At 38.9% G+C, this 16,897-nt stretch overlaps 1 protein-coding gene across 1 annotated transcript; it reads right to left on the reverse strand.

Moving 5' to 3' along the window:
* Positions 1 to 218: 218 nt before the first annotated feature.
* On the reverse strand, positions 219 to 12,295 carry LOC127185456 (synaptonemal complex protein 3-like). The gene is made up of 8 exons (XM_051141911.1): positions 12,268 to 12,295; positions 7,049 to 7,112; positions 6,762 to 6,796; positions 4,307 to 4,424; positions 3,463 to 3,562; positions 2,942 to 3,040; positions 509 to 613; positions 219 to 387 (listed from the first exon to the last, which is right to left on the reverse strand). The coding sequence occupies exons 1-8, from the start codon at positions 12,293 to 12,295 to the stop codon at positions 334 to 336; spliced, it is 603 nt and encodes a 200-aa protein (XP_050997868.1). The 3' UTR covers positions 219 to 333.
* Between the last annotated feature and the right edge of the window lie 4,602 nt (positions 12,296 to 16,897).

Consider the following 16,897-nt stretch of genomic DNA (forward strand, 5'->3'; position numbering starts at 1 on the left):
AAAGAAATTAAATAAAACCAATGTCATTGGCATTTGTACCTTGTTGACTGATAAGTATACTAAAGCCAATATCCAAATTTAAATCATTTTTATTGGTAAAAGTCAACAACGCCATAAAAATTAATAAAAAAAATAGCAAAAGAGGTAAATCCTTGACATACAGGAATAGTTGATAATTGTATTTTATTCGAAGCAAAGTAGGACGAGGTAAAAAACTAATGGCTAATGACCTTATCATTTAAACTAGAATTTGTCTTAAAGCATCGCTCCTAGCTGCCATCTGAACCGTATGTATCGCTTAGATTGAAGTTCCTTCTTCAGATAGTCTTCCCATCAAAAGAGAATGGACTGGAGAGACTGCCGAACATTTGCCATCTCCTGCTGTTGCTGTTTAAGGAACAGAGATCATAAACAGGGTTTTTATTCAGTGCTATTCATACTTCAGGAAACAAAATATTTCAGTGCTTTCATTCCTTCATCTTTCCAATTTGCAATACAACTTACTTACAGATTCTCTCAAAATTTTCTTTCGCAGTTTATTCATTTCCTCTTTAATTTCACTTTGTATACTGATAAGCATATTATCGTTCTTCTTCTCCAGGTCTTCCAAATTCTAAAACACAAAAGGCAAGTTTAGTCCTAATGAATTATTCTTCACCTCAAGTTCTAAACTGTAAAATAAAATTTCAAAAGAGAATTTAAATATTTAAGTCATACACATTATTTCAAGGAAAAAAGTATTCTAATACAAAATGACACAAATTCCTTCTGTTGAGATGAAAAATAACTCAGACATCAGTCACAAATATTTATAGAATATACAATGGTACTCTTTGCTCAAGAAACAGTTTAGTGAACATTATGGTCAAGACGGGACAAGGAGAAGGGAAGGAGCGAGTAACACCGCATCACAACATTTGCAAGCACAACTGGGAGGACTGAGACTTGAGGGCTAGCCTGTGGAACATGGGTATTTTCTCTTAAGAGAATGAATATAGAAACAAAAACAGGGTCTTCTCAGCAAACATCCCAATTGTGAATATTTCTAGTAATTTTCTCAAACATCAGGCTACAGTCTAAAAGTCAATGTAGCATGATACGACATGAATTTATTAAAGGGAAAATAATCTATACTAGGAGATCTTTTTCAAGTAATTAATAGCAAAATTTATATTTTCGTATTTATCCTTTGTAAGACATTATCTCATTATATTAACCAGGCTACTCTCTAACTGTCCACACATCTGTCTCAGTCTCAGTCTCCTCAGCACTCCTACTGTATGCATGTGTTATCCATTTAAAAGTATATTTCAAATATTTTTAGTGAGATAAATCACCCAACCAAGTGATAAATACCATGTTAAGTGCTGTGGAGAAAATAAAAGATGAGAATACATAATTGTTCTTTCATTCCAGAGAAAATACACATTTAAACCAAAATAAAAGCTTTGTATTGGGGTTGAAAATGAAAATGTAGCTTCCTATAAAGTTGAAATTGAGAAATTCTTACAGCTTACTTGACAAAGGAACCCATTTCAATTAATGAAAAGGAATTAAAAATATTTTAGGGGAAGAGAATAACCAGCAGCAGGTGCAGAGAAAACAATTATGTAGAGAGGAGTGTTAATGAATAATTAGAATAAATGTAACCTCAAAAGAGATTCATGTCATGGGGGTTCTTCAGAATATAAAATGGGAAGTTACAGATTTATACGAAGAAAGACATGTCTAAAAAATATAACATGGCAAGACTATGAAGCAAGGATAGAAAAACATAGAAAACAGACCAGGCATGGGGGCCTTTAATCCCAGCACTCATGAGGCAGAGGCAGATGGATTGCTGTGAGTTCGAGGCCAGCCTGGTCTACAAAGAGAGTCCAGGACAGTCAGGGCTACACAGAGAAAAACAAAACAAAACCCAAAACAACAACAACAACAATAAGAAAACAGCTTTCATAGAACAAGCAATGGATAATGAGAAAATTATTAAATAGCACAAACTAGCGTCTGAGCATTAAGAGTTAAATAAATAATGAAGCACTATCAAGATAAAAAAGGTAAGATTCTAGTTAAAACTGAATGTGAAAACACAAGCTATGGAGAAATTACAGTAAAGTTCCTCACTAATAATAACATCTGGTGATATTATCTGGAAGATACGTTTATTGATACCAATTACCAGACTTTTCAGGAAACATCAGAGCAAACTGGCAAGAGCTGTATTTGGAAACACATAAAATAACTTGGGTAGAAGTTATTTTAAAGCTCTTTAAACTATTTATTTTAAAATTATTTAAACCTCAACTTACATATACTTCTTAGGCAATAAATTTTAACCTTTATTAAATTCTGGGTTACCACAGTTATAATTTGATATATAAAGTTATGTTAGCCATTACAATAATTTTAAAAGCTGACATGCCAGAAAATACTTCCCTACGAAAATTTTTTTTAAAGTTTTAATTTAATTCGGATCCTTCCTAAGGCTGGAGAGATGACTCAGCAGTTAGCAGCCCTGGCTGCTCTCCCAGAGGACCTGGATTTGAGTCTAAGCACCCACAAGGCAGCTCACGAAGTTCTGTAATTCTAGTTCCAGGGGATCCTAAATCTTTAAAAGGTATTTCTTTGGAGCCTTTTCCATACATGCTGGGATTACAAAGACAAAAGACCACAGAAATTATATTTAGACTTTCTCTTTCCAGTTCCATAAAGAACAATGACTAAACTTGCGATATGGCTGTAATATGTGTGAAGTACATATCTATGGAAAATTTAAGCTGTACCATCTTCTGTCTTTCATAACCACCATGAAACAATTAGGATGCTATAGATACTTACCACATCAATTAGAAACAATTCATTCAAAACGGAAATACTTGATTCTTATAAGGAAAATATGCATTCTATTTTAAAGACCATACTGTTATCATGTATAGTATACCTTTAAGAATTGTTCATGTACTTGTTTAATTGTTTTCAGTCTCTGGTTCTGAATAAATCTAGATCGTTGAAAAATTGCTTCTTCTTGTTGAAAATCATTCTACAAATACAAAAGGAAGAATGGTATTAATAATTTGGTAAGAGTTGGTATTGTGGGCTTTATACACACATGGAAAACACTGTGGCTTTGTGCTACAGCTTAATCCCCAAAATTTTTAATTTAGGAAAAAAAATCCTATTTTAAACTAAAAAAAAATACAAGTAACTGCCTCTAATATTTTTCTTTAGCAACCATGATGCCTAAGTTTAAGTTATTCTTTTACCACTCACATGTTATGATCCTCCTTCTTTAGCTTCCTAAAATTACAGGCCATACAATGTAGGAAAAAAAATTAAGAACTCACTTATTCTTGGAAATTTCAATCTCTAAATAAGCCTAGGTTTGTTTCATGTAACTCACACAAATAGCTTCTCTATTCTTACTTGAGATTTACTTATAATAATTATAATTGTGATACCAACTTTTAGTTTATCACATTGTTCTCGAAGTTTCTGAAAATCTGAATTCCACTGCTCAAACAGATTGATAAACAACTGAGCAGACTCTTCATTAAGCTTCTCCCTGTGAAACATAATAATGAATGGTGTTATTTTTTATACTACTATGCAAACAACATTCAAGACAAAATTAAACTGACACACTATCATAGTATAAAAAGGAAATAATAGCAGTTTAAATATTCTGATAGAAAACTCAGAAGTAAAAATAGATTTATACTGATTCCAGAAGTTGTTTTTCCTAACATAAAAGTCCCCTCTCATGCAGCAGCTTTTAAAAACTAGGGAAGTTTGCCATACATATCAATTTTCAAAATAATATTATCTTCAAATAGTTTTTCATTTTTTCCACTGAATGTAGATTCTCACAAAAATATTAAATGCATTACAAGCACAAATATTTTACTAAGTTACCCATTCCCCATTTTGGGCTAGCCACACTTTAGCATAAAGCAAGAGCTAAGTGTTTAACATATTCAAATTGACCTTTCTCTACACTATCAGCTATGGTTAACTATCTAACAATTATTAGATTCTATTCATCTAAATTCTATTCAAATAATTCTAAGAGCTAATATAAAATACCAAAAATTGATGAGTAATAACCCTCAATTGTTACCTGAAGGAGAAAACCATAATCTTCAATGGCTTCTATGAAAGCAGAGGTTACAAAGGCACCTCCCTAGAGAACACTCAAGTCAATCATTTTCACTAGAGACTCAAATAAAAAGATGATAGCATTTTTAAATGATTTATACCAATACACATTAAAAAATGATATAAACATGGTTCTTAAAAAAACACTTACATTGCATCTTCATGTGACTTCCAAACTTGTTTTAATTTCTGGTCAATTCCCTCACAAGACTCTTTGGTAGTTGTTTCCAATCTGTGTCTCTTAGCACTAAGAGCACGGTTAATGTCACCTATATTAAAAATTAATGTTCATTGGAATTCAATGTCAAAGAAAATTACCTTGTTCCCACGTCAAATAATTTTAAATTTGGATAATGTTCATAAATTTGAGTAAGGTTCACTTATCAATAGCAAGAACATGTAAAGCTATATTTTAAGATACTGTCAACATGATACCATACAATTTTCATACTTTGAACATATAGCATTTTGGATTTTTTGTCCAGGTATGTTCAATCATCATATTCTATGAAAACATTCCTAATCCAAAACTTTGAAATCTGAAACATTTCTGGTCCCAATCATTTTGAATAACCATAACACAAGTAGGATTTTCCTAACTGAAGATGTTTTTAAGAGATGATAAAAATAAACTAATAAACAAAATAAAAGAGAAATATAGACTTCATCTATGAGAGAGGAATTAAATAAAGGCTATATCTAAATTTATAAAATACTATGCACTAGAAGGACACTGAATTGTTGTTAGAGAGCATGAAATAAAATAGTTTATTAAAAACAGAATCTAAAAGGTTGATTAAACCCAACACCTGAGACGCAGAGGCAGGCAAATTTCTGAGTTCCAGGCCAGCCTGGTTTATGGAGTGAGTTCCAGGCCAGCCAGGGCTACACAAAGAAACCCTGTCTCAAAAAACAAAAAAAGTTAATTAACTTATTAAAATTGCTTATAAAAGATACAGTCAGTAAGAAGCTGAGGATAGTTGGTAAGTACGAACCTAGCATATCTTCTTTAGTATGGTTTGCTATTATTTATTCATCATGCTTTTATAGGACATTTCTACCAGCTAGTACAGCAAGCAGTTCACTTAAAAAATTTAAATATCAAATATTCCTTGGCTGCCAGGAATGAGAGCACACAGCACCACTAATCCCTGCACTACAGAGGCAGAGACAACCTATGACCAGCCTGGCCTACACAGTAATTTCCAGGCGATCCAGAGCTGCATAGTGCGACTGTCTCAGTAATCATGGCAAATCTCTATTATTATATAAATAATTTATAATTTCCAGCAGCTAAATAAAATTGTTTCATATAATAAATATATGAAAGAGATGATCTCAGCAGCTATTAATACATATATGAAACATTATAAAACATGTACTTTGACATCACTAAACAGAGCACATCTTTCAAAACAAATGATTATGAGTAATCTTTAAAGGGCCTAATATTAACCATTTTTATATGTGTAAGAGTTGGCTGCATGCAAACTGGCACCCCATGGGCCTGAGTCCCACTGAGGCCCAAAGAAGGCACTGGATCCCCTTGGATTGGAGCTACAGATGGCTACGAGGCACCATTGGTGTGCTAGGAATCAAACTGGATTCTTCTGGAACATCAATCAGTGCACTGAAACCACTAAACCATTTCTCTGTCCCCTATTAACTATGTTTAATAAGTACTTTCCTCAAAAAAAAAAAAAAAATAAGTACTGTCCTCTTGGTTGGGTTTGGCTGTCCCTGTAATCCCAACACCTTTGAGGTTAAGTCAGGTGATCTACAGTGTTAATGCCAGCCCCATAGTTGTTTGTTTTTGTTTTCTCAAAACAAATAAGTAAACAAACAACAGTGAATATTCTCAAAAAAGCTCATATAACCGATCCTTAACATTGTTCTTAAAACAAAAGGAAGCCAAGCATGGTGGCATGTGTCTTTAATCCCAGCATTTGGGAGGCAGAGGCAGGTGGGATTGTTGTGAGTTCAACGCCAGCCTGGTCTACAAAGTGAGTCCAGGATAGCCAAGGCAACTCAGAGAAACCCTGTCTCAGTAAAAAACAAAAACAAAAACAAAACATCAAAACAACAACAAAAAGGGGTTTTTTTTTTTTTTTTGGCTTAGATTTTAAATTTCTTACTAGCTATCAAAGATTTCACCTTAAATTATAATTTATTAGAATGAACAATAATAAAGAGTTATATTAGAAGCTTCAGTTTTATACACCTTTATCCTAAAGACAGGATAAATAGCAGGAAATAAATTAAAATTAAAAACTGATATAGAGACTTTTCCTATCTTCTGAAATCCCATTGAAGTCACATTATGTCTAAAAGCATCATTTTTACTTCTCTCTCATGGAAAAGCATAATATCTATGATGCTAAATCACAAATATTTATAGCCTGGTCTAAACAACAAGCCTAGGACAGCCACGGCTACACAGAGAAACCCTGTCTCAAAAAAACAAAACAACAACAGCAAATCTTATCAATGAGAACAAAACATCAAAGAGCAGACATATACTACAGTGGTTAACATATTTTTATGAAAATTATCATGTAGTTTTAAACAATTTTATAAAAACACAAATATCTCTAAAAAAAACATACCTCCAATTTTTCCAAGAATAACTTCTACCTTCTCCCTACGAAGAAATCACATTTAAAAAAACATTAAAACTGGCATTGTAGTTCAGTAATACAGCATTTCCCAAGCATGAACAAAATGCCTATTGGATATCAAACATTATGACAAAAGCTTTTTAAGGATTCATAAGGTGTAATAGTTTAGAAGAAATAGCAAATGTCAAATATTTTATATATGCTACTTGTGGCATAAATATAGCAAACATTTCTTGAAGTATATTATTCAACGAACATTATTTTTAATATATTACCCTGCATCTATGAACATTTCTATTGGACTTTCTCTCCCACGTGATTCAGTTGTTGAACTCAGTTCTGTTGACAAGGAAAAGAGAAAGAAAACACTTTTGAAATTAAGTATGTCATTTTAAGAAATTGAAATGAAGCCAAGTGTGATGGCACACGGCTTTACTCCCAGCACTTGGAGGCTGAGGCAGGCAGGTCTCTGTGAGTTCAAGGCCAGCCTAATCTGCAAAGAGAGTTCCAGGACAGCCAAGGCTACATAGAGAAACCCTGTGCAAAAAACCTAAAAAAACAAACAAACAAAAAAAAAAAAACAAAAAAAAAAAAAAAAAAGAAGAAGAAAAGAAGTTGCAATGAAATAATTAATATATTTGAGGTTCAGAATTTGACCACTTAAACTTCTGTATTCATTATATGAATACAATTTTTAAGGTTAGATGAAGTTAAATCACAATTTATGACCATTTATGGAAACAAATTTTCAAGTCTTTCTAGGATAAGACTATATAGCAAGTTATATACTAGCTGATTAACATGTTAGAACTTCAAAGGCAAGACACATTACATGGATATCTAGAACTTAAGATACAGGATATGACGGACCAGCGAGAACAAGGTCCATGGAATAAATTCACACATTTTAAGTGTATTAGGTTTAAAACAAAAGAAATCAAAGACATCATCAGTACTCCACTGATTAGAATCTTCAAAGATTTTTTATATTATGTGCGTGCGCGCGCACGCGCGCGCACACACACACACACACAGCTTTCTGGATGATATTCTTTCCTTCTACTGCACGGTTCTGGGGACCAAGGGCAGGTCCTCCCTGGCTTGCATGGCAAACATTTTTACTCCCTATTGATTGACATCTTATACCTTGATAATCACTCCTCTGTGAAGCACTGGGATCTTGATCATCATCAGAGGGATAAATTATCAAGTGCTCCTCTTCATCCTCTATTGGTGATCTTTCAGGTTCTTGAGAATCCCTTCGTCCATGGGGAAACATAATTGTATACTTCCTGTTTTAAAGCCCAATAAGAAAAATAAATCTCTCAGACCATCTGAATCCAAAGGCATAATTTAAATAAATGTAGAAAATTATCATATAAAATCAAGATGTTCTTATTTGAGTAATGTTAATTTTCTTACTTTAGTGTATCAAAAGTAAATCATTTGTCAATTGCCAAAGTACAAAAGAAGGTAAATCAATGATCCTCGAAAAATTAACGTCCATACACTCTGTACCAAACTTGTGCAACACTATATAGAGAAAAATGAAGGTGGGGTTCTAAAGGACACAGCCTGGCTTCTGAGAAAGTACAGAGGTAAATACGTTCCTGTCCCTCAGTACGCCCAGCTGCGGACACACGCCTCCAGCCACAGCTCCGAGGCCCCCAGTGGCCCCTCCATATCCTTAATATCTCCCAGCCCCTCACCCTGTCCAAATCCCCGTTCTCCAATCCCTCCTACCCCACCGCTCCTCCTGACCCTCAGCCCATAGCCTCTCCCATAGGCTCCCCGTTGCCGTCTCTACAATGTCGGCAGAGACCTCCCAGGGTCCCCACTCCTTCTACCCAGGCTTCAGGCCCAGCGCTCGGCAAGTTTCACCACCTCCATCTTCCTGCCAGCGGCCTCAGTGAGGTTCAGCGCCATCTTCCTTTCCCTGTCCCCGTTCCTGTCAAAGGCCCCGCAAACGGAATTTTGCCTCTCGGGTAAAATGGCGACCGGGACCCAGGCCTCCCTCGTGGGGAAGGGGGCGCACTCCTCCCCTCCTCGCGCTCCTCCCTTCTCACACTCTTCCCTCTTCACACTCCTTCCTCCTCACACTCATCTCCTCTTCCCGCCTGAACACCACTCCTCTTTTGGGTGAACCAGGTTTACCGCTCCAAAAAACCACCCACACCTCCAGTCCGCTACCGTCGACTGCTCCTCTCACTACTGCGCGGAGGCTGAGGAAATTGAATTTAAGCAGACGTCTCAATAACTTGATTGGCTGAATGCTGTGCGCATGCGTGTATGGGTTGCCAGGCTCTCTTTGCGATTGGCAGAAATTCGGGTTGGGGGCGGGCACCCTATGGTGGGCGGCACCTAGAAAGGCGGGACTTTATATGCAGGATGCAAGAAGCGGGGACCCCACGTGCAAGGTGAGGGACTTGCGGGAGGAGGCGGGATATGATGCACATCCAAAGGGGTCAAGTTGGTTGGTGCAGGGAGAGGTGTAGTGAACCAGGAAATGACCAGTAGGGGTACGTAGATGTGGGCCATTAACCAGTCCACTAGAATCTTTTTAAAATTTTACATTTGGGGCAGGAAAGGTGGCTTAGTGGTTAAGAGCACATACTGCTTTTCCTAGAGACATGAGTCAGATTCCCGGCACCCACATCGGGCAGCTTAAAATTCCCTGTAACCTCAGCGCCAGGGGGAACATGACACTTAGGACCTTTGTAGGCACTTGCATTCATGTGCGCACACCCTCCCGTAGACATAATATAAAGTAATATTACAGGAAAAAAAACCAGGCAGCAGTGGCGCACCCCGCTAATTGCAGCACCAGAAACGCAGAGGAGGTGGATCTCTGTGAGTTCCAGGCCAGCCTGGTCTACAAGGTGAGTTCTGGGACAGCCGGGGTAGCATAGAGAAGCACTATCTCCAAAAACAAGCAAACAAAAGCAATGAATATTTACATTTGTTTGTAGGGGGCATATTGCGCTTGTGTGTAGGTTAGATGGCACCTTGGGGGAGTCAGTCGTTTCTGTCCATCGTTTGGCCGCTGGGATCAAACTTAAATACTCAGGCCTGGCAGCGGGCACCTTTACCTTTAAACAATTTCCAACAGGCTGATAAGGGCCTGAAGCTTCTCTGAAAAGGGATTGGTTTGGAGTCTTCTAATTGTATAACTCACTAGTAAAGAAGGAGACAGAAACCATCAACAGAGAAGGAATTGAACTTCCACTTTTCCCCTTGGCACAACTGGGGGAACTACTTCCCCCTTCCCTGGGCACAAGCATCTGCTTACAGCAGCTCAGGGGCCTATTTCCTCCTCTAACAGTGTACCCTGCTTAGCTGGCAGGGGATTTTGTGTGGGGTAGCTTGGATGAGAAGCCAGGCCCCTCCCCACATCCACACAGACAACAAGACCATGACCTTGGTACCAGGATCCGTAGTCAAGCCACTAAAGAATCCCAAAGCGAACACTCTGAAACAAGAAGGATGATGAAGAAAAATCACCCAAATCTATCCTAGGAACCCGAGGTCAAGATGCTAACAACTTACCTTAGCTTCTGTTAACCTGCCTGCTTGTGCAAACCTCTTCCTAACCCCCCCCCAAACAGCTTATTTTAGCTTCTGTTAAAGTACTTACTTTTACAACCCCACTTCCTCCTAACCCCTCCTCCCCAACTCAGAGCTGCTGAGCAAGATATGAGGATGTGTTTTATTTTATTTCTTGGAAAAAAAAAAACCTTACTCTAAACACTAGGGGCTACACTTGGGTCCCAAATACTTTGCGTAGTCCAATCCAGCTGGAATAAAGACTCTCAGCTGTCTAAAACTGCCCAAGTAGTCAGTAGGCTTCCCAAAATATTGTATGCGATGAAACGTTTTTGTTGTTGTTGTTGTTTCCAGACGGGGTTTCTCTGTGTAGCCTTGACTAACCTGGACTCACTTTGTAGACCAGGCTGGCTTCAAACTCACAGAGATCTGCCTGCCTCTGCCTCCCAAGTGTTGGGATCTGTGCTAAAGCTTTTAAAATGTATTTTGACATAACGATGACTTCATTAAAATGAAGAATGAACTACATTTAAGGAACCAGATATTGGGAAACACATGATATTTGTCCTTTGGAAACTGACCTAATGCACTTAATATATCTTATTGCAATAGAATTTTTTCAGCTTTAAAGAGTTCAACTTTTTTGTGTCTTAGCGTACATCTTATTTTCTTGCTTAATGGTCTCATTTTCTCCTAATAGAAGAGTGCAAACACTGAAAGCCTGACAATGTTTTCCTTTAGTGTGAGGAACAGATCTCATTTAATGACAAAACATGCCTTACTATCAAGTCTACCTTTGCTTGTTGATTTAAGATACTTCTTTATGGATTGCGAAAGGAGACGGTACAGTCAGGAAAGTAATTGCCACAGGAACGTGAAGACCCAGTGAAGACCCAGATTCTATCTGTAGAAGCCAGGTAAACATGCCAGTCAATGCATGTGTGTGTGTGTGTGTGTGTGTGTGTGTGTGTGTGTGTGTGTGTGTGTGTGTGTGTGTGTGTTTTAAATTTCTTTTTTTAAAAAATCATTCATTTTACATCCCAATCACAACCCCTTCCCTTTTTTTCTCTGGGCCCCACCCTGCCTTCCTCCTCCCTTCTATTTCCCTCCCTTAGTCTTCAGAGAGGGGGAACCCTTTCCCCCTACAAACTGACCCCAGCCTATTTGCGTCCTCTTCCTCTGTGGCCTGGTAAGGGACCCCGCCAGGGGAAGTGATTAAAGAGCAGGCAACAGAGTCCAGGTCAGAGGCAGCGCCTGCTCCCCTGCTTGGGGACCCATATTGCCTGTCAGCTACATCTGAGCAGGGGGCCCAGGTCCTCTCCATGCAAGGCCCTTGTTTGGCGCATCCGTCTCCTCTGTCCTCCCCTGGGCCCAGATTTGTTGTCTTTGTTGGTCTTCTTGTGGAGCTCCTATCCTTCTGGGTCCTTCTACCCCACCCCACCCCCACTCTTCCATAGGACTCCCTGGGCTCTGGCAAATGTTTGTCTGTGGGTCTACTACTTTGATCCCCTGCTGGGTGAAGTCTTTCAGAGGACAACTATGGTAGGCTCCTGCAGCTGACACTGGGAAATGCCTGTGTTTTTTAATAACAGCACTGATAAGGTGGAGACAGCAGATTTTTGGGTCTCTAGACAACTAGTCTACCTTATTTTGGTAAACCAAGGCCTATGGGAGATCCTTTCTCAAAAAAAAAAATGTGACAGCATTCCTGAAAAACAAGCAAACAAACACTTGGGTTTGAGCTCTGGACTCCACATACACGTATTCATATAGACTTAATACACAAAGAGACGCCACCTTCATTATTTCCATGGTCAGTTTATCAAGTCTTGAATTCCTTCCATCTATCCATGTAACAGAACTACTGTTAAAATAGCAGCTTACTCCAGCTGTGCTTTAATGAATGGCAGGTCAGTTCCAATCCCCTTGAATCCGGTCCCCCATCCCAAACCTTGCAGTTTACTATCACAGAACGGCATTGTTACTAAATTATTAATATCACTGATATGAAGAATTCCAGTGCTTTACAAGTGTTCAGCCAACCTGAAATTCCTGGAGCAGAGCACTTTGGCCACAGAAGTTATTTGGGAGAAAAACTGAAATTGGTTTACTGGTTTCATTTCTGTTTCTCATGAGACACACAGTGTATCTTGTTAGTTTTTGCCCGATTTGAGGCCAGCTTGGTGGCTAGAAATTTTTGCTGACCTCAATAAGTGAATTAGAGGGTATTAGATTGACACTGATTTTTTTCCATATTTTTTTTTTAACCTCATGAGTGGCTATACTTTTCTTTCTTTCTCTCTTTTGAGGGAAGGTTTCTTCTGTAGCCCTGGCTGCCCTGGATTTGTTTTGTAGACCAGGCTGGCCTTGAACTCACAAAAATCTGCCTGCCTTTGTCTCCCAGAGTGCTGGGATTACAGGCATGTACCACTGGACCCAGCTATACTTTATTTTCTAATCCTTATTTCCAGAGTCATTATTTACATGCTTTTTTGTATATTTGGGAATAACTTTACAAATAATCCTGTTCATATTGTTGGCTTTTGAGAAGCCGTGTGTAGTGGCACATGCCTTTAATCCTAGCACTCGGGAGCCAGAGGCAAGTGGATCGCTGTGAGTTTGAGGCCAGCCTGGTCTACAGAGTGAGTCCAGGGCAGTCAAGGCTAACACAGAGAAATCTTGTCTCGAAAAAACAAAAGAAAAAAAGGTAGGGGGTCTTATGTAGCCCTGGCTAACCTCAAACTTTCTATGTAGCTGGGATAAATCTTGATCTCCTGATTCTCCACCGGAACACTGTAGAACAGGCCTCAATATTGGCTCCTAGATTTCCTGAGAGCAAACTGAGTCTTAAAGTAAAAAGTTGACTCCAGAGTATGACAGCACACATATGCCATTGCCATCTGGAGATAAAATAGCCTGGGGGAACACACAGGGTTGAGGGAGAGCTCTGAATTCGAATCCCATATCTCCTTCTAACAGGCTATGAACCAGGAGTAGGTTTTATCATCTTAGTTCTGGTGTCCTCATCGATAAAAAGCAAGTCTTGGTTGATAAGGACAGTCTTTGTTGTTGTTGTTGGGTTTTTTTTTCTCTTTTTCTTTCTTCCTTTCTTCCTTCCTTTCTTTCTTTCTTTCTTTCTTTCTTTCTTTCTTTCTTTCTTTCTTTCTTTGTTCCTTTTTAGACCAGGTTTCTGTGTATCCCTGACTGTCCTGGAACTTGCTCTGTAGAACATTCTAGCCTCAAACTCAAAGATTCACCTGCCTCCGCCGGGAGAATTGGAATTAAAGGTATACACTTCCATCGCCCGGCTGGCCATCGTCATTTTGAAAGTCTCCCTTCAGTCCCTGTGTGGTTGGAGATTTCAGGCTGCGCTCAGTCAACATGGGCAGCCTTCCTTCTTCTGAAAGCAAGGACTCTTTTAGTTTTTGTTTTCTTTCAAATTCATGTGGAAGCTTCCCCAGAGTAGTAGTAGGGGACTCATTCCTTTTACCGTTCTGCCTCTGGCATTTGAGAACCTGTTTTTCCTCTCCTCCAGAAGGCTCATTGTGGAAGGCGGTGTGTTAGAAGCAGAGCAGCCCCTTTTAAAAGGAGAAAGCTGGATACAATCTGAAGAGAAACCAGAGTATAAGGAGCCCCTTTTAGACAACTATACTGCTAGCACATTCCGTTTAGGATCCTCACACCCCCCCTGGTCTACAATGATAGAAAATTCTACTGTTCAAACATCCAGTCTCACATATTCTGTCTGGTATAGTAGCATAAATGAGCCAAGGCCCATTCTGTTCTTTAGATTTTCACTGGAACTAATTATTCCAAAACTTTTAAACTTCTGAAGGCCACTTACTGCTTATTAATTTCTGTATCAATAATATCACTAGATAAATTAGTCTATGAATATTTTATGATTCTCTTGTCCATTGTGATCACCATTAAACTTCTATTTAGGTATATATTCTGTAAAGACAACAAGTCAAAAATAAAAAAGCAAAATTTCCCATTTTCTAGACCTAATGGTTTGTATGTCTTATACAAACAATTATAGACTAACTTCCAATGTGGTCCTGGTTCCTCGTCCTAAATAGACAGTATCAAAAAACGACATGACATTATAAATTTTATTATCCCCAAATAGTGATCTGACTTTTTGAAGTCTGTTAAAATATAAGCCCACCTAAGTGGCCAGATAAATTTACTCACTGTTATAGAAAGACTCATCTCCTATCAGAGGAACAATTCTCTTTCTCTGAGATTTCCCTACTTCACTCCTCTCCACGATTGCCTATTCTTTTTTTAAAGATATAAATTTAATCAGTGCATTTTATTTGGATAAAGATTTATGTTCTGTGTATATGAGTGTTTTGCCTGCATTCTGTCGGCGTGCCATTTGTGTGCCTGACGGCCACAGAGGTCAGACAACACTAGATCTCCTAGAACTAGAGTTATGAACGTTTATGAGCGACCACGTATGTGCTGGGAACTAAACCTAGGTACTACTGGAAGAGCAACAAGTGCTCTTAACTGCTGAGCCATTCCTCCAACCCTACAGCACAGAAGGCAGACGTTATTAAAAATATGTATTTACATGTAGGAGAACTCAGAAAAATATAGTGAATGAATGGGACCTACTTACTGTATGAGAAGCACTGTTTACTTGCCATCAATAAAAAGTTATTCTCTTAAACTTTGAATTACTGCGCAGACATTTTTATCTTTTTATATTTGCTTTTTTATGCATACAGGGCTTTTGTCTCCATGTGGTTGTGTGTACCACATGAGCGTCTGGTGCCCATGGAAATTGGAAGAGAGCCGAGGGTTCTAGATGGTTCTGAGCCACGATAATAATGTTGGATGGGCAGCCATTGCTCTTAACTGCTGAGCCGTCTCTCCAGCCCACGGCTTATTTATAATAGTTACACAGTCAAGCGGCTGTGACTTTCAATGTAACATTCTGACTTGCATTTATGCTTTACACTCAGCATTTATACTAAAAAACTCCTATACACACGAAAAGAGAGGAGCTGCTGCTACTGATTTCTCTTTCCTATTTTTCACCTAGCAAATCATATAATTACGTACCTCTTGGCTCCATGGGGGAAATTATCTAACATTCAGAACTGCTAATAAGAAGCCAAGGAAAAATGTGAGAATCGAACTTTCCCCTCTGTAGTGGATTCTTTTTTTTTTTTTTCCACTTTTTAAATTTTTTTTATTAATTTATTCTTGTTACATCTCAATGTTTATCCCATCCCTTGTATCCTCCCACTCTTCCCTCCCTCCCATTTTCCCCTTATTCCCCTCCCCTATGACTGTGACTGAGGGGGATTACCTCCCCCTGTATATGCTCATAGGGTATCAAGTCTCTTCTTGGCTACCTGCTGTCCTTCCTCTGAGTGCCACCAGGTCTCCCCCTCCAGGCGACATGGTCAAATGTGAGGCACCATAGTACGTGAGAAAGTCATATCCCACTCTCCACTCAACTGTGGAGAATGTTCTGACCATTGGCTAGATCTGGGAAGGGGTTTAAAGTTTACCTCCTGGATTCTTGAGACATTTGCTACATACATAGCATGTGAATTCGATGGCTTGTGGCATGATTGTTACATGGTAGGCACAGATAGCACACAGGTTGGTAGCTTCCAAAGATGTACCAGATAGGCATGTTTTGTCTCCAGCGAAACACTGAAACACCCTGGAAGTTTTGAGGTCTGGAGCAATTTCTCTCACCAGATGGCAAAGGGGGTGGGCGTTGGGAATCAGAAGTTCAGCTAATAGTGCGGAAGTTAGAGTGTGGCAGTGCCAGGCTTCTCAGCTGCTCCAGCACAGGGCAAGGGCCTTCCATAGCCAGCCCCTTCCTGAGTGTTTTACCAGGAGATTTGCAAGTAGTCAGCTCTGCCCAAGTCATAGCACTCTACTAAGCCTTCCTTACCCTTCGGATGGAGTTCAGTGAGCTCGAAGCAGTGGCTATAAATACCCACCCAGTGTCTATTAAAGCTTTTATACCAATTCTGGCCCTGAGAGACTATGGTAATGTAACCACAGAATAGTCCATTCTATCCAAATGTCTGTTCTATTTAACCTTCCCAGAATGCATTCTTTGCCTTTATGTTACTTAACTTGCTAAATTTTATTATATGAACCTTCCATTCAGAACCTATCACCACCCCATAAAACAATATTCGCGACCCGGAAAGAAGCTACACTTAAGGGAGGAACTGCAACAGGGTGAGACACGGGGACACTATCCTCTTCCTTATTCTGATTTGGCAGGAAAAGTGAGCTGGGGAGACGATGCAAAGATGTCAGCTTCCCATTTTCTAAAATTGATTGGTCTTTAAAAAATGATGATGCCAAATGGTCTCTGTGTTAAAGAGCTCTTCTGGAGATCCAAAACGGGGAATTCGTGAGAAGGATTAGACAGTTAGGGAGGGAACAATAAGGTAGAAATGACAGAAGCCATCCCTTGGGTCCTAACCTTTACCATTGGGGAAGTGAAGAATCTATGAGTCAGCATGCAGGCCTGGCCGTGCTAATGGCCCAGATCAGTGTCTTCTCTGTCTCTCAACTGCTTTCTTTAGGGAAGG

This window comes from Acomys russatus, chromosome X (genome assembly GCF_903995435.1).
Source record: "Acomys russatus chromosome X, mAcoRus1.1, whole genome shotgun sequence".
Taxonomy (NCBI): domain Eukaryota; kingdom Metazoa; phylum Chordata; class Mammalia; order Rodentia; family Muridae; genus Acomys; species Acomys russatus.